Source organism: Microchirus variegatus (genome assembly GCF_963457635.1).
Source record: "Microchirus variegatus genome assembly, chromosome: 7".
NCBI lineage: Eukaryota > Metazoa > Chordata > Actinopteri > Pleuronectiformes > Soleidae > Microchirus > Microchirus variegatus.
The window spans coordinates 4,666,188-4,689,209 of record NC_139808.1 but is presented as its reverse complement, the minus strand read 5'-3'; the positions used below and the strand labels follow the sequence as shown (position 1 = coordinate 4,689,209).

General features: G+C 41.6%; 1 protein-coding gene across 3 annotated transcripts in view; it reads right to left on the bottom strand.

Annotated features, from left to right (window-relative positions):
- The window catches only part of itga7 (integrin, alpha 7), a 34,074-nt gene extending 13,277 nt beyond the window's left edge, over nt 1–20,797 (bottom strand). For all 3 annotated transcript variants that reach the window (XR_014592872.1, XM_083892189.1, XM_083892190.1), the window contains exons 1-5: nt 20,353–20,797; nt 4,381–4,508; nt 3,912–3,991; nt 3,409–3,664; nt 1,238–1,348 (exon numbers count right to left, since the gene is read on the bottom strand). Coding sequence is in view for 2 of the 3 variants with exons in the window: in XM_083892189.1 (XP_083748315.1) it covers nt 1,238–1,348; nt 3,409–3,664; nt 3,912–3,991; nt 4,381–4,508; nt 20,353–20,573 (796 nt within the window). In the remaining variant the exon portion in view is untranslated. The remainder of the gene's footprint in view (nt 1–1,237; nt 1,349–3,408; nt 3,665–3,911; nt 3,992–4,380; nt 4,509–20,352) is intronic.
- Nucleotides 20,798–23,022: the final 2,225 nt, after the last annotated feature.

The following is a 23,022-nucleotide window of genomic DNA, read 5'->3' as shown; positions in this document are numbered from 1 at the left end:
GGGGGGAATTAGTGCTGCCAAGAAGACAGGCTCAATCTGGTGAGTGGGAGGGCGAGCGGGCGTGGAGGTATGTGAATGAAGAGATTTACTGCAGATCCACTCACTTAGTGAAAGGCAATGACAGAAACCACATGATCATAAAATAAAAATAAGAAATGTCTTTTAGAGAGACGATGAGTCACTGCATATATGTACGAACACTAAATACTAAAGGGATAAAACACAAGAATCCACCACTTTGGTCCAGACTGACAGATCATGACAGCTGTGGGATTGATAATCATGCTTTTTCTTTGTTGCTGTTCACGGAGGATAAAGACGACTGGGTTTTGTGCTTCCCACACATTTCAAAGTCCTCATTTTATCCACTAAAACATGTCTTCAACTTCAGAATGAGCTATAATGTTGCAACTCCTGGTTCATTGATGATTAGGGATGGGACAATATACGTAGCATATAGCGATAGCGTAACCTCGAGTATCTATTGTTACCAATATTATTCCAATACAATGTTATGGACCATTTATGAATGTATGAAGCTGTTAACAACACAATTAACACAACTCAGCTAAAATTATTTTGCAGATTTAGTCTGTGCATAGTGAAGCTGATTTTTGGCAAGCAGTGTGTTTTACGCTTTTATCTGTACGATATCTGATCCAGTGATTTTGACCAGTATCCAACCGATACTGACCGATACCTGTACCCATCCCGAATCACAATGTATTTGTGTTTGAACACTCTCCGCTAATGTTAGCACACAACGACTGACAGCTTAGTCTAAACTGATTCATCACACGTTAGCGGGGTTAGTTATAATTAAACTCCCTCTAACACTAAAATGCAGACAAGCCACAAGAAAACCACCACCACCTCAAAAGCTTCGTACCCAACACACACACACACACACACACACACATGCAGATTGACGAACTGACAGACGATAGAGATCTACAGACAGAACAGACAAAGCACCCTGCTGTTACTCAAAGAGACAGCCTTCTTTCCATTAAAATAACATGGTGTATAATATGGTGTATTTCAGATTTGGAATGCTGTCTCTTTACAACAGTGAAGGTGAAACTATGTTGCACATAGTCAAATTCTACAAACGGAGACATGAGGCAGAATTAGCAAAAACGGACTGAGACTAAAGACAGAAGTAAAAGGACTACTCCCACTCAGGCCCAGTCCGGTCCAAAAACGACGACAACAACAACACCGCACTCCTACAAACCTAAGTAGCTATTATGAGCTACATCCTCAAACGGCGTGGGCCGGCTGGAGGGCTCCAGAGTTTTGTACAGCAGTGCATCATCATCAACAGGGCTAGCCATGAACAAGAGCCCTATGGCCCGAGACAGGAAAAAGAAGGAGATACAGAAGTGCAGGGGGGGGGGGGTGGAGGAGTGATGGGGTGGTGAAAATGGTGAGGAGGAGGAAAAAAAAAAGAGAGAGCAAAAAAAGGGAGGTGCAGGTGAGACAAGCTGTGATTGATTGGTGCTTTGTCTTTGTGGTACCGCGGCTTCCTGCAGAGCCACTGTGTACCCAGAGGAGAGATGACATCCAAAGCTTAGACTGTATCCCAACATTGAACATTACCACCTTAAAAAGGATGTTTCTATAACGGCGAATAAGGATAACATCATTGTTGTGCCATCATTAGAATGTGTGCCAAACCATAAAAAGCTTGGCCACATTTGACTCGTCCACCCACATATTCACATGGGACAGAAGAGAATGGGTGGAAGTGGAGTTTCACATGAGTCAACTCGGGCCAGAAATACTGTGCAGAGAATGAAGGGGACATGACGTATGAACCACTTTTCTCTCAGCTGGTCAGAGCCAGTTGCTGCTTGCTGTGGTGATGTCATTCATGTCAGGGTACAGTCTGAGTTAAGCCCTGGGTTCAAACCCTCCTTCAGCCCTCACTTTCTCTCCTGTTGCATAGGCAGCAGTGAGCCAGGGAGGGCAAGTCCTACCCAGGTAACTGTGGGAAGGCACAGGGATGAGCTGAGCATTAAGCTGTTTCTGATCTGCCACCTCGTAGGGTCCGTCGTCATAGAAACCGAGGTCAAGCAGAGTCTGGTTTAGGAGCTGGACGCGCATCTCACCTGGAATGGAAAAAGGTGAGGGCACAGCAAAGCAACCGAAACAACACAATATTGGCAGAGGGTGTACACTAGCGTTCAAACGTTTGGGGTCACTTAGAAATTTTTGAAGGAAAAGCACTTTTTTTCAATGAATATAACATTAAATGAGTCAGAAATGCACTCTATACATTGTTAATGTGGTAAACGACTATTCTAGCTGCAAACATCTGGTTTTTAATGGAATATGTATATAGGTGTATTAGAGGCCCATTTCCAGTGTTCTAATGGTACATTGTATTTGCTAATCGTGTTAGAAGGATGATTAGAAAACCCTTGAAAACCCTTGTGTAATGATGTTAGCACAGCTGAAAACAGTTTTGCTGGTTCTAAAAATCCTTATTTCTAATCTTGTCAATGTCTTTACTTTATTTTCTATTCATTTTGCAACTCTTTTGATGAATAAAAGTGTGACTTTTAATGGAAAATACAAAAAAATTGTATAGGTGAGCCCAAACCTTTGAACACTAGTGTAGGACTAAAGTTTGCTTAATGCACCCACTTTTGGACTAATTGGACTAATTTCTATGCACCAGATGACTCTTGATGACAACTTGTGCAATAACAAAATACATGGTACAATAATCCAACAATGTGGGTGTAACAGCACAATTATATTTAAATCCGAACCATCGATCATGTTCGATCGTGTCCCACAGACGGACAGCAGAACCAAATTTCATCATACAGTAGTCCAATATGAGTTCTATACATGTCAAAACAATTACACAGTTAAATGTGACATTAATTTTGTGTGTGGCAGACCATGAATGTGACAATATAAATCAATTCAGTAACTTATTAGAGAACCAGATCAATCTCTGTACATTCTTAGATGAACTTGCTGCTGCTCTGCACTAGATTGGCTCATAAATTACTGTAATTTATTCAATGAGTATAATGGTGCTGTTTCAATTAGATTACATAGTATACTCGCTTTAAAGGAAAAGGTCAATGCTTAACAAAATGCACATATTGACCTTTTTACCGGGAACAGTAACTTGTTTGTTTTACAGAAGAGGAAGGAAGTGCTGCATGATGTGCATGGTGAAACGCCCATTTTAAACTTTGACTTTGACAAATCCAGATTGACAGTTTCCTCTTGTTTTCAGTCTTCATGTTGACCTTAACTTCTGGTAATCAGCTACCAATAGTCAAGCTACAAAATGTGCTTTTCACTGCCACCAAAATTATCTGTAGAAATAAAACATCTTTAGTTCAACAAGCTTAGTTTCTATGCTCCAGTACAGTACCGTACCTTTCCAGTTGTAAGTCCCAGGAGCCCCAAACAGAATGAAGTTGTTGTCTGGGGTGAAACTGACAGACAGGCCCTGCTGGCAGAAACCAAACTGCTCGTGTCCCTGAGGCCGACCCTCGCAGAACTTCCACTCCCCTCCATCCAGATCATCTCTCTCGGTCAGGTCCTCACTCAGGACGTAGCAGCGTCCGATGGGGTCACGCGTCTCTGAAGGTTGACTCACACGTTGCCTGAGCTCATACAGGTGAGCGCAAGTCTAGAGTGAGGAAGCGATAACTGTTATCATCATATCTATTTACTTTTTTTTTTTTTACAGTTATGACAAAAGAAGATATAAAGGTTTGGTTCAAGGTCAGATGTATGGATAGTATATTCAAATTCTACCATTAAAGCCACCCTGTATAAGCAAAACTGAGTGAGTATGTCCAGGATCAGCAGCAGAACAACAAAGCATCGTGTGGTTTCCTGTGCTGATGAATTTACATGATGTGCTCTTTACTCACCACCACCTTTCCTCCAATCCCCTGACTTTTGACAGTAACTCCCAACCACTGGTTGTCTTTGCTCTCTCTGTCCAGGCTCACTGAAAGGAAACACAGGGAGGAAATGGTGGTTTTCCATATTGTAAACCAATTAGGAACTCGGCCAAAGGAGGCAAACAGCATTTTCTTATATTATGGAGTTACTTGAGTTCAAGTCATAACGCACTTTTCCTTTATGAAATGCAAATGGCCAGGTAAAAAGAACATTTTGGTGTAACAAAAAGGTAGAAAGACAAATTCAAAGAAAGCAAAGGGTGTATTTATTGTATTTATTAAATCCCTGCTATCTACAAACTCAGAATTATCCTCGTTTTTCAGTTAAGATGCACACAACCACAACTTCTTTGAAGCTCTGGGTTGAGATTTTAATAAGCTTTTTGCTGATTTATAAATAATTTAATAATTAACACTTCCGCTACTACAAACTCACCGTCTCCGTCGATGTCCACCCTCTCGCAGTCGTACTCCTCTGGTGTGATCGGACACCTGAACAGGGCTCCCGGTCGACTGCCGCGCAACGCGCCTCGTCCAGCTGCCTGTGGCGCCCCAACCAGGATCCTGAAGGAAGACCAGAGACATTTAATGACATGGCGGATGTTACAGTGGGACACACTTCGTTATGTCAGAATTACTATTTCATACTGGGCGCCATAAAATAAAGTTGATGTTTGAGAGCTCTAGAGGTCTGTGTGAATATACAGGTGCAGCAGATTATCAAGTTGGTACTTAAATAGTGGGTACTGCACTCATAAAGTAATGTGGACTAGCTTAAATGTAGCATTAGGGACCAAAGTTAAGTGTAAAAAAGTCAATTGGAAACAATAAAAACATGATGGACACAAATTAATTCTGAAAAGTCAGTGGTGTTCTTGCTCCATCTAGGGGTGTCAAACGTAAGACCCGTGGGCCAGAACCGGCTCACCAGTCGGCCCCAGGGATGAATTTGTAAAAAATTTCCAGTTTCCAGTTCCAGATATCTGTGGCTAAATGTTTTGTGCCTTTGTAAATGATTAACTTTCAGGTTTAAATTTCAGGTTGTTCTGTAAAAAGATACTTACTTTAATGTAAAACAAAGGGAAACATTTTGAGTGCTTGTTGTTAATAGGTTGTTATGTTATAGTTTGACTGGTCTGGCTCACTTGAGATCAAATTGTGGTCAACAGAAGGCTCCATTACTCTGACTTATACACATCTGCAGCTCATGCAAGGTGAAATCTTGTCAGCATGATCGCCTACAAGAGCTGTCATGACTTGAGATTGACTGAACACAGCTCCGTGAATTACGGGGCTTCTATTATCTCATAGCTATCAAGAGAAGGAGCAGGAGTTTTACGCTCAGTGACGTGGTCGCTGATATTCTGGGGCCGGTGTCACTGCCCTCTCTGCCTTATTAGGAGCTGCTCATTCAGACTCAGATGCTATTTAAAAACGGAACGTTGAGCCACATTCCACCAAACACCGTCAGGCGCGCCGTGCTGTACGGATGAAAGCGAGATGAGGGGAAAAGATGGAGGTGAAGATAAAATCATAACTTAAGAGGATAAAATCCAACAACAATGATCAAATTTGGCGCAACAAGAGCAGTTTCAAAGTTCCAACTGCTTAGATCTAATTATAACAATGACACAACAATGATTAAAATAAATACTTGGCTCAGTTGTGTGTCTACAAAGTAGCTACAAAGCTCCCTCCCGTCATACGCGCCTTGTTGTGTCCACACTTTAAATTAGAGCTCTCTGTAGCTGGGAAGTATTTGTGCTGATAAATGCAGTGGTGCAAGCTGATAGTACTGCAGGGACCGCGCATGCAGTATAAACAGAGGGGACATCTGAGTGCTGTCAGAGTCACAACACACAGTGATTAAGTGTCACGTGTACAGCACAGTTGGGTTATATACAGAACTATATTTTGACAATAATGGCTTCATTCTGTTCTTGGTATGCAAGTGAATCAACTGTGCTGCTGTGTTTCTTTTTTAGCAGATAGCAATGTGTTTTGTTTTTGTTGGCTAAAAAGATATTTTGGGAACATAAAAAGTAATTGAATAAAGTCATAACAAATCATGAGGCTCTGGCCTGACTGAATGAAGCGATGCAGGCTCCCACTTTGGGCAAAAACATCAAAACACTGTAGTGTATAGCAAGGATTCTTGTTCATGTGATATATAGAACAAGAGTGATGTGAAAGTGGAGAAATAAACATGATATACTGTTATACAAATGTTGCATTCAGGGCCTTATATAACATACTGTCATGTAGCTTCATTTCCTATTGAAAATACATTTTCTAAGGTGCAGTCATGCGAGCATCTGTAATTATCTCTCTTCACTGAATGTTTGGATTCACTGAAAACAGTGACTCAAAGCACAGACATATCATAATACACATAACTTTACATCACGGTGCTCTAAAAGTGATATACAGTGTTAATCCAGTGAAAACACATTAAACCAAAGTGATGTGGTCACAGCATAATCACTAGAAGAAACTGATAAGATCTACCCGCTCTTACAGCTTATCATTTCAGCAGGCTCTGGTTTATGGTTTATGTTTAGATGGCATAGTAATACCTCACACCCCCCCCCCATGTGCACATACAGGCAGGTGTCAGTGTGTGTGTGAGGGTGGGAGGTTTGGGTTGTGAAGCTCTGGGACTAGACCACCAGTATTTGGAGAAGAGAGTTGGACGACTTCCAGGGCATAATACGAGCACAGATATAGAACTCTGAGAGATGATAAGTTGGTGGGAAAATCTATCTATCAAGCAAGTTGTGTCTTTGGGTCTGTCTGTCTGTGACGGGCATATCTCGCTGACCGTTAGTCAGATCGCCCTAAAATGTTGGATATTGTTTGAGCATGGCCCGATGGTATGCATACTTGATTTTTACTTTCGTTTTTTTGAGTAATTTTAATTTTTCGCCCATTTATCACGCTACACCAGGCAGCGGCGCGTCAGGATTGTCAGGAGTGTCAACAACGGGTAGGCAGCGGCTCATTTCGCACGGTTCAACGCGGAACATACACAGTTATACTGAAACGACAAAGTCGGTGTCCATTCACCAATATGCGAGCCCATATTTATTTAGCATTAGCATGCTACTATTTTGCGGCTAACTTGGCGAACCTGTTTCCAACAGTAAGCTAGCAAGGCTACGATTAGCATTAGCGTAGCTAGTCAGCCACGCTGGAATATCTTTACAAGGCGTATTTGATTGGCGTTGTGCCTAACGAGGCTGCACAGTGTTTGTATTATGTTAGCCTTTACGTTCCTTATCGTGCATTACCATAACTGAAAAATCTTCTTCAGCTCCCACTATAGGAATACATACTTCCTATGGGTACTGCACTAGTTACTTTGAAAACACTGTATCAAACTAAAAAACATGGATATGGAAAGATGCAAATACTTCTCCAAGTCCAAGGGGATTTTTAGTCATGTCATAATATTCTTACCAGGTGTTCAAATCAGTTCATCCTTAAAAGTCAATGTTTGTAACTTATATTAAAACAAATAAAATGCCCTCAGGACGCTCATGACATATCTCATTTACATCACTAAAACAGAATAACCATGATGTTACTGGCCACAGGCCAGCCCTTTATAGGTTTTTTGCGTGGGGGGTTATTACAGTAAAAGTTGGACAACGCAGAGCGAGTTACAGACAGGAACACATGTCCCCGATTGGACACAGATAACATGTCATGAGTGAGCAATGCTGTCACCTACTCGCCCTTTTACCAACTCCCCAGCTTCACTTCATTGTTCACAGTATGAGTCACATAATGCGATCATGAATTCCACTGCCCAGCTCATCTTTCGGTGAAACCCGCAGCTCCTCGACCACGAGTGAGAGGTGTCTGTCTGTGGGCACAAGGGTTTGTTTGTTTTAACTGCCGCTTTAACGCTGAGCCTACACGGAGGAGATAACGGGGTGTTGAGTGTAACGCTGTCTAGAGAAATGCCCACATGAACCCAGACAGGCACCAACATGGCTGAAGTGTGTGTGATCCAGGTATTACTCATGTTGTGGGGACGTAAATCTGTTTGTGCATTCTGGGGACAAAAAGCAATGTAAATGGTTGCATTTAGGCTAAGATTATGGTTAGGGTTAGGGTTAAAGACAGTCTCTAGAAAATGTATTTAAGCATAGCAAGCATATTATTATATATTATATATTAAGCATTTAATGTCCTCTGAAGTCATGGAAACCAGAATCTTTGGGATTTGGTATAACACTATGGGTATAGGGCGCCAGTGCAGAGTCCTAACAAGAATAGCTGTGCAAACCTGTGAGTGTGTGTGTGTGTTTCCCATAACCAGGTTGCCCACAGAGATTAGATAAAGCACCTGGAACTGCATCAGACAAACACTGAGGGTATGCAGCTCTCATGGTCTCATGGCACCGTAATGATGCTTTGGGCTGAATTCTAACATCAGCGTCATAGTCCGTTACCTTTAGCATGTTGGAATTCTAATATCTGCTAGTGAGCTCTGAACTTCAAGTACAAATCAGGCTGATGTGGGGATGGGAGTAGTGTTGCAGGTATTCCATCTCAAATTAAATGTTTGAACATTGTGTAAACTTTAACTTGATTCAGATTGACCACAGCAGTGAGCCCAATCAACAAACATCTCCTTGAGTATTAATGTTGTTCATAAATAGATGTAGTGACACAAATGGCATAATGGCACCAGAGGACCAGAGGTGGGGGGCAAATTCGAGGACTTGAGTCTTGCTTGACGCTAACGTTGGTAAAAGACTTGAGTAAAATTAGACAAAATTACTTTACTTATGGAATATTAAAATGTTCTCAAGTATTGAGGGTTTAATGTTACAATTTGTTTTTGAAACACAGGAAACATTGGGAGTCTGCTTGTGCACCAACCGAGCGACACAAACACAACAACGTGAAATTAAATTTTGAGACTTCAAATCCCACAAAGGATCTGTAGTTCTCAGTAGTTCTTTTTTTTTTATTTCATGTTATCGATTTTTTTTGTATGGAACAATGAGGCAGTCCTTACATTGTATGAGTAATACAGAGTTTCTGTTACTGATGCAATTCTAGCAATTCAATATGACTTTCAATAATGTCTGTTTAGCATATTTAAATGTGGAATATCTGGGAAATCATATGCATGTTCTATATTTATACGACTTGACTTGTAACTTGCTCAATTCTTGCAAGACATCATTGAAAGTAATCAGGGTTAGGGTTTAAGCCAGGTGTAAATGGAGAGTCCATGAAAGATGTCAGTCAGTGTTCAAAATGCTAATGTAAAAAGAAAACTGGAAATATAGTGGTTACAAATCATTGTTGTCCTGTAATATCCTGTTTATCAGAAGCACAACTTCAGCTTTACATTATACATTTCTACTGTGAGATCTTAAATTTTACATGGTCCTCAACCAATGTATGTGGTGATTGAGGGGCTGCAAGTTGGTGCAGGGGTTAACACCATTACCTAACAACAAGAGGTGTGAATGTTATTGTGAATGGTAGCCCTGTGATAGACTGGTGTCAGCTGGGCTCCACCCCCACATCGCCATGACCGTGAAAGTATAAGTGGTAATGGATGAATGAATGAACGACTGAATGAATGAATCTCTAAAACCATTGTTTAAACCACACACTTTCCTCACAGTGGTGCACAGCCCCACCCTTTGTCATCATACGTGTTTTTCCAACTCATAATCACAGACAAAAACACAAACACACAGCCAACCTCATTACATTTTTTTCATGGAGGGGGCACTTGTGCAGTGACCCCTACATATACTTTCCACAATCCTGTCCGCCCCTCCCCCTGACCAAACCCGTACACAAAGAGCGAGACACACTAACACACAATGCCATCTTCCTCCACTCCACCCCCAACTCTTATGAGTCACATCCCTGCATGCACAGGCCTCAGCAAGTGTCCAAAAGACAATGTGAGTGAATTTTAGGACATCATGCAATTCTGCACAGCACAGGAATGGACAATTATATTGATAATGATGGCAATATTGCTTAAAAGGTAAAAGTTGCCCTTTGGTTTTGAAGTTCATTATGGGCAGAAAATAACAAACTCAACTCAAAGATTAGACCTTCACAGAATCTCTATGAATCAGACGACCATCACGACTCACAACATTGTTGAATTATGAACATGAACTATTGCCATACACTTATACAGTTACAGGGTCCGGTCATGTGATTTAATAGGATTGAAACACACTTTTGAATAAGGTCATTGTAAATTTCCGGCATGACTTGAAAGCTTTAGGAAATTCAAAATAAATCAAGTCAAGAGTGTATCTTATTGAGTTTGACAGTATTCTCGAGATAAATGAGCAATTCCCCCCCCCCCCCCCATTCAAAAGTGTAAAGGAAATTCACCATAATCATACAATTGTGATCATTTTCACCACAATGCATTTTAAAAATCGCATTTCAATAAAATCCGTAACCTTTTCCTGACCTCAGGTGCAAAATAGTGCGCTTAGACAATGCACAAACATAGTGAACCTTTGCAATGTTATGTCTAAAGATTGAACAAAATTACATTGCGGTCTACATTTTTTACTAAATCATTGGCCAGACATAGATTAGCACAAATCTCACAGTGGCAGACCAGAAAAACAATTAATATTGGTGGTCTATTTCATCTTAATGAAAAACTGGCAACCACAAAAATGATGATTAACTTCTGTAATTTTCACTGTGGCATTTTCCTCCACTATTATTTATCGGCGCCGCATGCTACTTGTGCACGAACAAAATGAGTTGTTGCGCAAACTGTTATGCGACAACAACAAAAAAGGATGCGTTTATTCTCGCTGAAAAGTTCACGGACATCAAAACTGAAAACAAGGCGGCTGCTTCTTTCTTCAAACTGTACACACAAGCATCTGCAAAACATATTGAGTAATCCCCGGAGAATTCAGTTTGTTTATGGAGACGAGATACTTTGCACTCGAACTAAAAAAGGACAAAAAGCAAGGGGGGAAAACGATGTGTGAGAGACACACAATTGTGGAGAATTAGAAGATCACATCAGAGGATAATCAGGAGACCACGTTTATAAATAGATGCACATCATCTACACGGCATGTTGAAAAGGGGACAAGAGCTTTTTCATACTTCATATTTTAGCCTGAAGATGCATTTAAAGAGCAACAGAAACAACAAACCATTTCAAAACCAAGCCCTTCCTTGGAATTTTCAAGGCGTGGACACTTAATGAAGTTTATGAAATGCAGCATCAGACACTCCCACATTTCCAATATTAGTTCGCTGACTGTTTTATTCACTTCCTCCAAATCGGTCTGCTCACACCCTTTAACATCTGTCCACCGCAGAGCAGTGTGCGGCTCTTACTCTATAGACTGTGGCTCTATGGGATCGGCATGGAGGCTCTTTAGGCCTTCTGTTGTTATCCTAAGGCAAGACAGTGACCTCTGACCTGCACGCACACACACACACTTACAGACAAGGCCAATGTGTGCAAGCATGCAGACCTTAATGTGGCTATGAGTGTAGAAATAACCAGAGTTTTTGTTCATACATGCACACAGATACACACCAGACAACAAAAGGCTGTGCAACAACTGTGTAAACTTTGGATCGACATGCTGACCGCAGCCTGTCCAACTGTCCACTGTGACAATCGTAAAACCAGTTTAAAAAAAACGCTTTCACACCTGACTCCAGTTTCTCAGTTTCAGTGTGGCCCGACGAGAGGACGACAGCTGAGAATGAGGTGACTGAGCTCTGAATCATTATGTTTTTAACATTTCAACTGTCTCCCACTTTGTACAGTGGAGACCGGGTTTTTTTTTTTTTTTTTTTGGTAATGCACAGTTAAGTGCAAAAGGAGAGACAGAAACAGCTGCCAATCCTGACAGAACTCCTTTGGGATATGACGGTTCACTGCCCTACGGATGTGACTCAACTTCCCGCTTTAAGGATTTGTTCAACGGGCATCACGCGGGCACTTTGGCATTCAATGTTTTAAAAAAAGAAAAGAAGTACAAAGCCACTTCATCGCAACACTGGAAGTATAAAAGATACAGACGTAATGATTTTTTTGGGTGTTGGTAACTTCATCCTGACTTCATATGCATCTTTAACAACCCCTGAGCTCACCACCTGCCACACTACTGATCAATAAAGGAACAGCTATTTCCAGACAGAGATGGGGGTAATGATTGGCCCTCAGGTCCAAAGTGAAGAGAGGATGCAGCCCTGACACCAGTTCCTTTTCATCTCCCACAATTCTTCTTCCCCCTTATCCACTCGTCCATCTATTGATTTGTCTTTCCAGATACTTGGTTCTCATCTTCCACCTTCAGTTCAGCTCTTTATGTCCTTCTTTCGTATCGTCTTCCCCTAAAGAGTGGTATTTATAACCCTGTACAATTGACTTCACTTTAATTTACATAGAGAGAAAAAAAATATTATTCAAATTAAGAATAAAGTGGGCATCTACTAATTGCTTCATAAACATTCAAGTCATATTGACCCCATATGGCTTAAAAAAACCTCCTTAAAAACGGAAAAAAATATGTTAAAAAGTGCCTTACTAATAGGTAGACAGTCATATTCCATGCAACTTTATGTTAATTCTCTTACATCTGTGTAATGTCTATTTGCATGCACTCTAATATGTATAAAAAGATACATGGTTCTGCACAATAATCCTAACTAAACTGCATGTTCCCCTGGTTTTTCTCAAGAAAATCCACACGGAGCAAAGGCCACAACAAGGGTCCTTGCCCCCCCCCGGCTATCCCATGTCCAATAAAGGCAAAATGCCATAAATAAAAAAAGACAGGCCATTAGTAAATCAAAGGGCATCATATAAACCCTCTCAGACCATCGTGCACAATCAAACCAATCTTTTTATAAATATAAATATAAACAAACCGCATCCACATCTGTCCCAATTTCCTGTTCCCGTCAGCTTTCCATGGCTTATCTTGGTCCCAGTTCACAATCAGCTCCCACTGGAGCTGCCATCGGCTAATTGATTAAACTACATCTTTAGCAGAGGCAACACAGTTGCCTTCAATGCACACACACACACTCGTACGTACACACACACACATTTAATCAAAGGAGAGGCATGCCATGATTTATTCATCCGCACAGTTCCCATTCTCATCAGACCTTCTTCCCCTCCCCCCACACACCGATCATATGATATTCATAGTTGTGTCAACCGAGGTAATGCAGAACAGCGAAAGCGAGCCTGATCCTTGTCAAACACCAGTAATTCACACCGAAGATAATGATTATTTGTTCTGACCGTGCAACAGAATATCACAAATACACATTCTCAGATGACCCCCGGTGTGTTTATGCGTCAACTGAACTGCGGACGCAGAATCGGGTCCTGCTCCTCTTACAACTGTGCTTTTTTGTTTGTTTGTTTTAAATGCATCTCTATCAGATTTAAGTTGCATATTATTCGTCCTGACTCTGCAGATTGTCCGCCTGTCCCCCAGAGAACACGTGGTCACACAGAGTAATATTCCTAAAAGCTCTCGGCCGGGCAGCGCTGCTTCCCACTGAGCCTTTATCCAAACTGGAGCAGTGGAGGAATGGGAGAATGTTAAATAGACAGAGAGTAAGTGGGAGGCAGTAAAGCGCATTAATCGTGTGTGTGCGTGTGTGTATGTGTTACCTCTCTAGGACCTTTTTCTCTGGCATAAACACTGACCTTGCACAGACCAGTCGTCCTCATGGAGACCAAAACCTGGTCCAATTTACTTTATTGGGGGTTCAAATTTGAATTGTGCTTATTTTAGGCATTCACTTTCACGGTTAAGGTGAGGGATAACGCTTTGTTTCGGCTGTCAAAATGAATGGAAGTCAGTGCAGTGTCCTAAGAACAATAGCTGTGTGTGTGCGCGTGCGTGTGTGTGAGTGCATGCATCCACCCTGGACTGTAAAGTCCATGCTATAAAACCTTTTCCTCTCACTGATCTCTCGTATAAATAAACACCGCAACAATTTGAGTTCCTATATATTTACAAGGCTATCACATGAATGGGCCCTCAGAGATTTAGCAAGAGTTACTATGGGACACACAAGAGAGAAAGCGAGAGCAGTAGAGAAGAATTGAACCAGGGAGGAGAAAAGGGCTATGGCTCATTCTCAACTGTTAAGCCAGTGCTAAAAAAAAACAGCTATTATTTTGCCATTTTAATGCAAATTAGGTGAAATTCTTCATGGTTGTTATGCTTGGTCCAATCTAAGTATAAGAGTATCACACATACAACTGGACAAATGTGGCACTGAAGGGGTCAGTGGATGCTGTGTTTATGTCAATCTCCCAGGAAGAGAGATATTGCTTTAATACAAATAAATGTTAGCAGGTCTAAAAGCACCATTAAGAGTTACTGTGTTTCCAATCACCATAAGGTCATCTATTAGTGACTTCCATACACCGCACTTGTTTTTGAAGCTGAGTAAATCAAGCCGCTGGTTCAATGAGAGGATTTGTTCAGCTTCACAAAAGCTCTGAAACCAAACTCCAGACTAGATGTCTGGGATTAGATCTGCTGTTTACCTGGTGGCTCCTCTACCCCACCCCACCCCACCCCACCGCCACTGAGATTGGGTATCTCACCCAGAAAAAAACACACACTAAACATGAACCTTGTAGGACCCTGAGACATTTCCACATTCTCTGTGATACAGCCAATTGTATACTGTGGCTCTAATGACAGTGTACGGTAAATCACAAACTGACAATGCTGTCAGTGATGTGTGGCAGGCTGCAAGGTCACACTGACAGGATCTGAGCCCAGAGTGGGAATGAGGGAAAAAAAGCATTGTGGGAAATGTCAGTGTCACACTGTAGGAAAAAAAAAGAGAAAAATTAAAAAGGAAATTGCTTCCGTGAATTGAAAAATAAGACAAAGGGAGGTCAGCAAGTGGGTCAGGATACCGAAGTAGCACATGAGGTGTTGTTCAAGGCTAAAACGAAACTAATAAACGATAACAGATGATTTGTGGCGTACATGAAAGCAGCAAGCACAACAGCTTTCCTCATCTTTATCAAGGCTGAAATCCTGTACGTTCAATTATGTTATCACTATTCATCTTTGTGCTACAGATTACATGATTACAGTGTCATGAGACTATGTTGAAGGATATGTTTGTTAATGTGACATTAAAAGGTAGCAGTGTTTAAATTGAGCTAATCCTCAATTTTAGCCAGTGTTTAGAATCATTGAAATGACACAGTTTGACCTACCACATTAGTCCTGACTGAAAACTTTCAACAAATATCACATTTATTGAGAGTTATTAGTAGTTAAAGGGAATAACAATATAAATATAGATATTCCCCAGACTATAGCTCGTGGATGTATTATACATCCATGCTATAGCTCCCATAGACCGGAAGTTCCAATTAACGCTATGTATTGGTGTGTATCTGTGTATATGTGCCATTACCTCGTTTATGAAGCCTTAACGTTCTGAAACAAACAGTTCAGCCACTGTTGAGAACGCTGGGTTTTAATGTACTCTCGAGCTCTGGAAGAGTTCTAAAAAAGCCTGCAATCGTGACTTCAGGATCCCGTCTCAGGTACTCCTGCTCCGGGCACTCGTCCGCGCACTTCCGGTTGCGTACATTGAACCGCAGAAGAAGAAGAACGTCCGTTGTGGAGGTATTTCACTTTGCGACGGTGTCTTCTGACTCTTTGTCCGACTCCGGCTCAAAGGCGTAAAAAGGGAACACGGTGGGGAGTCGTGAACAAGCTATTTTTAATTGTTAAAACAATGTTTTGATAATGAGTAGCAGTGCATCCACCGTTCCAGAGGGGGGAGCTACGCTTCTGAGAGCTGGCGTGCTAATTAATTACGTCACTTCCAGGTACCTGGCCAATCACAAGACAGTTGGGAAAGCTCTCGTTGGCTGGCTAATCACAACACAGTTCTGTACTTTTTCTGTTTACAGCAAGTAGGAGGTTTTTGACCATAAAAACAAGTTAATGTATGTAAGTAGACCTCCATAACCTACATATGTGCAACAGGACCACTCTATGGCAGCGTGAATAATATTTTAGGTTATAATGTTTTCCACAATTAATTTATACAAAAATATGGGTGTTTGTTCTGCATAACTTAGCATGCACCTACTGTATACATACACATACATACATATATAGAGTATGTATTTCTTGTCATTCCAACACATTCTGCTCTATCACTTCGTGTCTATTTTGTTTTTCTGGAATAGATTCCACTGTTTTACGGATACGGCAGGTACATCACAGTACAGGAAAAAACAAGCGCTAGCTGGTCTCAAGAACACTGGCAGTGGAGGGATTAAGGCGAGGGGGCTTCCTGTCTTCACAAGGCAACGGACTATTCATGGAAGCACTCTTCATAGCGGTACAAATAGCAGACCTACACATAACTCAGACTGAAATACCCTCTCTTCTCATCCTCTGTCTAGCATCAGCAGTGGCACAAGAAGCCCCCCCCCGTTAAGATCAGCTGCAGGGCCTCTGCTTCAAAACAACAAGACTGATAACACACATGCCAGGTTTGGGATTCTTAAATAACCTTGTCTGTGTGTGTGTGGCATGCTTTGACTTCCTCCTGACATGTCACTGACCAAGATCTCCTTACAATACGCCGATCAATATGTGGTCATGTGTCATGTGTGACCTCTGCCATGGCCTTTGGCTCTGTATTAAAAAGGAAGTGCAGGTCTGTGGAAGCATCACAATCCTGTACTGAGATACTGCGTGAATATCTGCTTCCCGTCGAGCTGCAACTAACGATTATTTCCTCGATTAATCGCTTGTTCCATAAAATGTCAAAAAAACGTTGATCAGTGTTTGTCAAACCTGGAAATGACGATGTTCTCGAATGTCTCGTTTTGTCCACAAACTAAAATTATTCAGTTTTAATGATTTCTTTGTTATGTGGAGCAAAGAAACAAAGAAAATATTCACACTTAATAAGCTAAAACAATCAGAAATCTTGTTTTAATAATGAAAAAAGCTTCAAACCGATTAATCGATGATCAAAATCGTTGACGATTCATTGATTTTTGTTTTAATGTTGTTTTCTGAGCCTACAGCAAACCTAACAACCCAAAAAAAGATGAAACTCCGACAGTATGACTAAGCTGATATACGTACAGTATTAGCACTTCAACAATAAAGGCTGTATGATACAATCCTGAGCAAGCACCGGACAACGCATCAAAGCACTAATATCATTTTCACCCTTGAATCTGGTGGCACAACACAATGAGTGCAACACATCGTGGCCACAGGCTACAGTAACCCAACACGCCGCCATACAAAAGAGAAAATGAGTCAATAGCCTCTTATTACAGCAGGTTTCAGGAAAAATGTTTCATCAGAAAAGTTACAGAGCAGAGGGATCGTAATGGACGTATCGCAGTAACTATACGCTCCCTGATCTGCAGTGAGACAGAGAGGGAGGGAGGGCACTGTCCTACTGCTAATGGAAATGTATTATTCAAACAGGGAAAGGTGGTTGTGTCACTACCTGAATAATACATTCATCTATAATTGAAAGTGTAATCACATGAATGTCTACATTTCTTATAGTGCCGATAAACTCGCTGTAAAGTCATAAAACTTCATCCGTGTATGTTTCTGGAAATGATGGTGTTTACGGCACCGCATGAGGTGAGTATATCATTATTTATGACACTCTCTAGATTTAGCAGAATAATATTTTGTCTTGTTAGGTAAAATGACAGCAGCAATGATCAATATGTTTTTATGAACTGCTGAGAAAGAATTATGACAAGTACTTTTACTTGACTGCACTGCAGTTTTTGGCTCAATTATTTTAGCATCAGCATTATAAATCAATTGTGTGGTGGCGTCTCAGAAACAAACACAAGGTCGACAAAGTTAGCAACCAGCTGGTGAACACAGTCACACATTGAGCTGCTAGAGATCCGGACTTTTCCTTCAGCAGTGTGTGAGACCAAAACAGAGCTAAAAGAGGGCGAACAGAGGACTTTCATTCACCTGATGTCAGCATCAAAATGACTTATAATGGTATAAATAAATACATATAATAACAGATTTACCATTTCAAGGATATACACCACTGTTCAAAAGTTTGGAGTCACTTAGAAATGTCCTTATTTTTGAGGGGAAAAGCACTTTTTTCAATGAATATAACATTAAATGAATCAGAAATCCACCCATTTCCAGTGTTCTAATGGTACATTGTGTTTGCTAATCACGTTAGAAGGCTATTGGATGATTAGAAAACCCTTGAAAACCCTTGTGCAATGATGTTAGCACAGCTGAAAACAGTTTTGCTGGTTCTTTGACGAAAGGGCGAAATTATTATTTGGAATAAAAATCATTATTTCTAATCTTGTCAATATCTTGACTATATTTTCTATTCATTTTGCAACTCTTTTGATGAATAAAAGTGTGACTTTTAATGGAAAACTTGGAAAAATTGTATAGGTGACCCCAAACTTTTGACCGCTAGTGTACAGTGTTGGTATAAGTTCAGGCAAGTTAATAAACCCTCAGTTGTTGCTTATTAAGTTAAGAAAAACACCCAGCTTGTGGATTGTGTCAGAGTATTTAAAAGGACAGTTACTTAGATGATAGATGAATGCTAACCCATGAACCCTGATGACAACACATCATAAATGCATGCAGCTGCTGATGAGATCACAGCAAACTGGAAGTATGATTATTCATGCCACTCTCTTCCAGTATAGGTGCATCACTTTCAGCACATCAGAAGAGAGAAGTGTATCGATCGATCCTCGTCTGCGCTGATGCAGTGGTGATGTGATGTGATGTGCTGTGTGTGTGTGTGTGTTTTCATGCCTCAGTCCCTCTGTCTGCAGCAGAGAGAAAGCTCACGGTCCGCTTTTAAAATAAGTTCCAGGAATGCAAGCTGGACAGTGAGCAGGTTTCAGGGTGGTGACCTGACTCTCACTGACGGTGTGTGTGGAGGAGGCTGATGTCATTGGCCCGGTCTTACCAGGTGACACGATGACTGCAGCCCTGGGTAAACTGAGGAACTGACTGTTAAATATGGAGCTCCAAATCAGGGACACTCTTTTTTTTTTCATCAGCATAGCATTTGTTTCACTTATACATACATGTATATATGTATTTGAGCTATTGGTTCCTTAAGAATGTAGATATTTTATTACATATAGTAATAATTTACAGTAAATTACTCACAGTGACCATAGACTTGAGTGCCAGTACTTTAAAGTTACTTTAACGTAATGTCATGTAGACAGTAATACACTACACTACATATATATATGTGTGTATATATATATATATGTAAAGATGTAATTAAAAGTTGCTCTTATATTAACAAGCTGTCAGAGTTTAACTCATACAACATCTGCATTTAATGTCATATCTTATAAAAAGGATAAACCTGGTGTCCTAGACCTTTTTCTCTTTTTCTCAGCAGATATTTGATCTAAACTAATAGGACAAACAGGTTTTTACCAATAACATTAATTTAGGGTTCCACTCCTTGTTTAAGAGAGCCAGGGTAACTATTGTAGCTATTGTTCAAGTGTAAAGGTTAAAGGTCATGCTAAATACTTGGCACTTTAACCTGTAGAAGCTGTTTTTTTTGTTTGTTTGTTTTCTGGAGGGGTTATTATTTTAACACTGCATACATGTTTCCTGTATTTTTATCATATGTGTTCCAATAAAGTTGTTGAGAAATAATTATACTATATTGTCATTATTAGTATTGGTAAAACAACTTCTAATGGTGGCCCAATATGTTTACATAGTACCATAGGCCTATTACACAGTAACTGAGGGAAATTAAGACTGCCTCTTGCAAATTTATTTGATATATATATTCCAGTTATAATAAAACTGTTGGCAAACAGGATATCAGAAAGCGCACAGTCACACGAACATGCAAAGACACATCCATACAGAATATAAGACACTTTAGTGTCTCCTTTCTTTGTCCTACGAAAGGATGTTCAGCATCAGAACCTGAGCAGCTGCAGGAAAAATCACTTTAAAATCTTCCGCCTTTTACAGAAATCACTACCTTTTAGCTGATTCAGCACGAAACTCCACTCTCATCCACTCTGCACTTGCACTAAATCACCGTCTATTAACACGGTGCTGTGTGTGTGTGTGTGGTGGCTCGCATAAACATGCTAAAACTCCTGCATCCACTCGAGAGTTATGGCTGTAGTGAGGATGGGTGCAGCATAGAAATGCTGACTGAAAAAAAATCACACTGTTTTAAAACGGAAAAGTCAAAGCAAAGGGAACATTTTGGATTGCACGAGAAGGAGAAGCCGCAGATAAGACATCGGGCGCTTGAAGTGAAAACGTAAGGTGCACCAAAAAGGTCACAGGACAAACTCAATGACACTCACCAGCTCTGAGGCTCTGGGGTAATCTGTTGGTGAAGTGCCAGAGAGAAGCCGAAAAATGTACCCTGGTCTCCCAACTTATGCAGAGTGTGGGTCGTGTCCAGGTTGAAGCCCCAGACCTGGTTTGAAAGGGTCAACAGCACCCAGAGCAGGGTCGTGCAGCTACGAGAGGAGCCAGATGAGAGGGAGGCCACGTTCCCCCCATGTCCCAGTGGTACTGCCATAACTGTGGTGCAGGTCCTTTAGTTCAGTTTAAAAGAATATAGAGGAGAATTCCTTCAATGGTTCCCAGAAAGCAAAGAAACCAAAAAAAAAAAAGAGCAAATCCTGTCAAAGTCTCCTTCCCTTTCCTGTAGATGCCTCCCTTGTTTCCAATCCCTCAGTCGCTCTGCAGTGCTGGCTCTCAACTCCGTTTGCTGCTGTCAGTCTGAAGAGCAGGCTGTGAAAATGTGGCTGCTACTAGAATGTGTGTGTGAGTGTGTGTGTGTGTGTGTGTGTGTTTCTATCAATGCATGTGCGCCTCCCCCCTCCTCTATGCTCAGAGGGAGACAGAGGACAAGTGCCTTGAATAGCCCGCTCACTCCTACTACCCCTCCCCTCTCTCTTTCAGTAGCCCCCCCACCCACCCTCCATCCCTCCCTCCCTCCCTCCCTCCCTCGCGTCCCTCTCTCAGCTGACATCAACACTCAAGGGACTGCTGCCAAAATACCAGGCAAGGTTGTCAAGATACTTGGAGGCTATTGAAGAGAGTAGGAGAGAGAGAGAGGAGGGGGGGGGGGGGTGAAAAGACAGGAGACTTCTTTTTATCTGTTGAGTTCACACGGTCCAGTCTGCTCCTGCTCATGCTTCTGTGGCCACTTTTTTTTATTTTGCTGCAGGTGCCTAAAGATTTGAGGAGCACTGGAACACACTGAATAATAAAGGTGTCTGATGTCTGACGTCCGGTGGCAGAGATCTGAAAAAGAACCTTTCAAGACATAAAAAGAGATGTGAGCAATGTGCCCAGATGACCCGGGAAACTTTATTACAGACCTTTCTTGTCTTGTGAAGAGTTGAGAGTACGAGCTGTGGCAATGACATGATTACTGCAGAGGTAATCAGGGGAAAGTGAGACGAGGCGCATCACATCGGATTCCGATCAGACCCAATGTGATGCGTGAGTGTCCGCCACACCAGTCATCATCACTATATCCGTCATGAACCTCTCCTCGAGCAGCTAGTACGTCGGCTGCAGCTGCTCGGGGTTTTACCAGCTGATGTTTATTTTCTCTTGTCGAGTCAATCTGTGTGCAGCTGTCAGCGGAACAACACAACTGTTCCTTACAATAAACCTGCAGCACCGACAACAGTTGCACGTCAACAACAACACTCTCAGGCGTGTCAAACTCATTTTCACTGAGGGCCACGTCAGCATAACGGTGGCCCACTTTACATTACGCTTTTCGCGACAGCGGCGAAATTTCCCGCTGTCGGGACGCCGTTGTCGCGACGTCTTCAGACACACCGCCGGGAAATCTGGCAGGACACCCGCAGCGCTTACAACTTTCCTCTTTACTTGCTCGACTGTGCGATCGTAGCCGGCCTCCCGCGTCCGCGGTTGCATTTTTACGTAGGCCATCTTGTTCCTGGATGACTCCGGCTTCTTCTGGATCTCGTCCTCCTCCTCGACCAGATACTGATCAGGAACTTGGTACAGCGTCATCCTTCACCCCCGCCATTTTTTTGGGGAACAAAAGTCCCGCGGTATATGCTAATTAGAATTAGCGCGCGCTATATGCTAATCGCCTAAACCCTGGCCTCCCGCAGTCGCGAGCCCGACGCGTTCTCTTTCATACGCACTTTGAAGTTGTCGGGGACTGCCGCTGAGTTGTCGGGCGACCACTTCGCAGTTGTCGGGAGAAAATTTGAAGACAGCGGGACTACTGAAAGCGTAATGTAAAGTAGGCCTTAATGTAAACGCACCCTCGGAAAAAGACTTTGAAGCATGGGTGATTTCTTCAGCCACAATAAAGCGAGCTTTCACTGCTGCATCGTTTTAGATTATGGCTTTTGTGAACACATTCTGCTGCGATCGAATGTAATTCTTTGACAATTTGTTTGTTTTTTTCTTGAAGGCTAAACTTTGGCATACTTGGCTCCTTATTTGGTGTCAAAATGCCGACGTAGACTGTTGTCTTTGACGACCGACACCGCATTGTGGGAAATGAAGTTTATGGTCAATACACGTATTAAAGCAGCATAGACCTCACGGGCCACATAAAATGATGTGGCGGGCCACATCTGGCCCCCGGGCCTTGAGTTTGACACATGTGCTCTGAAGTGTGAATTGTAGTTGTCAAAAAGGATGAACATTGAGATTACAATAATAAACCAGTGAGCTGTTGTAGGTGGAGTTTGAGCTCAGAGAAACATGTGACTGAATAGTCAAGAACCTACAAGAGCTGAAAGGATTAGTCTAAAAAAAAGGAAAAAAGAAGAAGCACCAGTCAGAGGTTTAAGTGAGGACAGTTTTCCTCAGACTGTAAACGATCAAGATCTTTGGGTTTCTTCGCCAAACAAAGATATTCTGAATAATTGAGAGAATCAGTAGACAAATCAATAATAATAAATAATCCAGTCAAGGCCCCATTGTTATAGGAAGGACCAAAACTGTATTTATCTTCTTTCTATTTG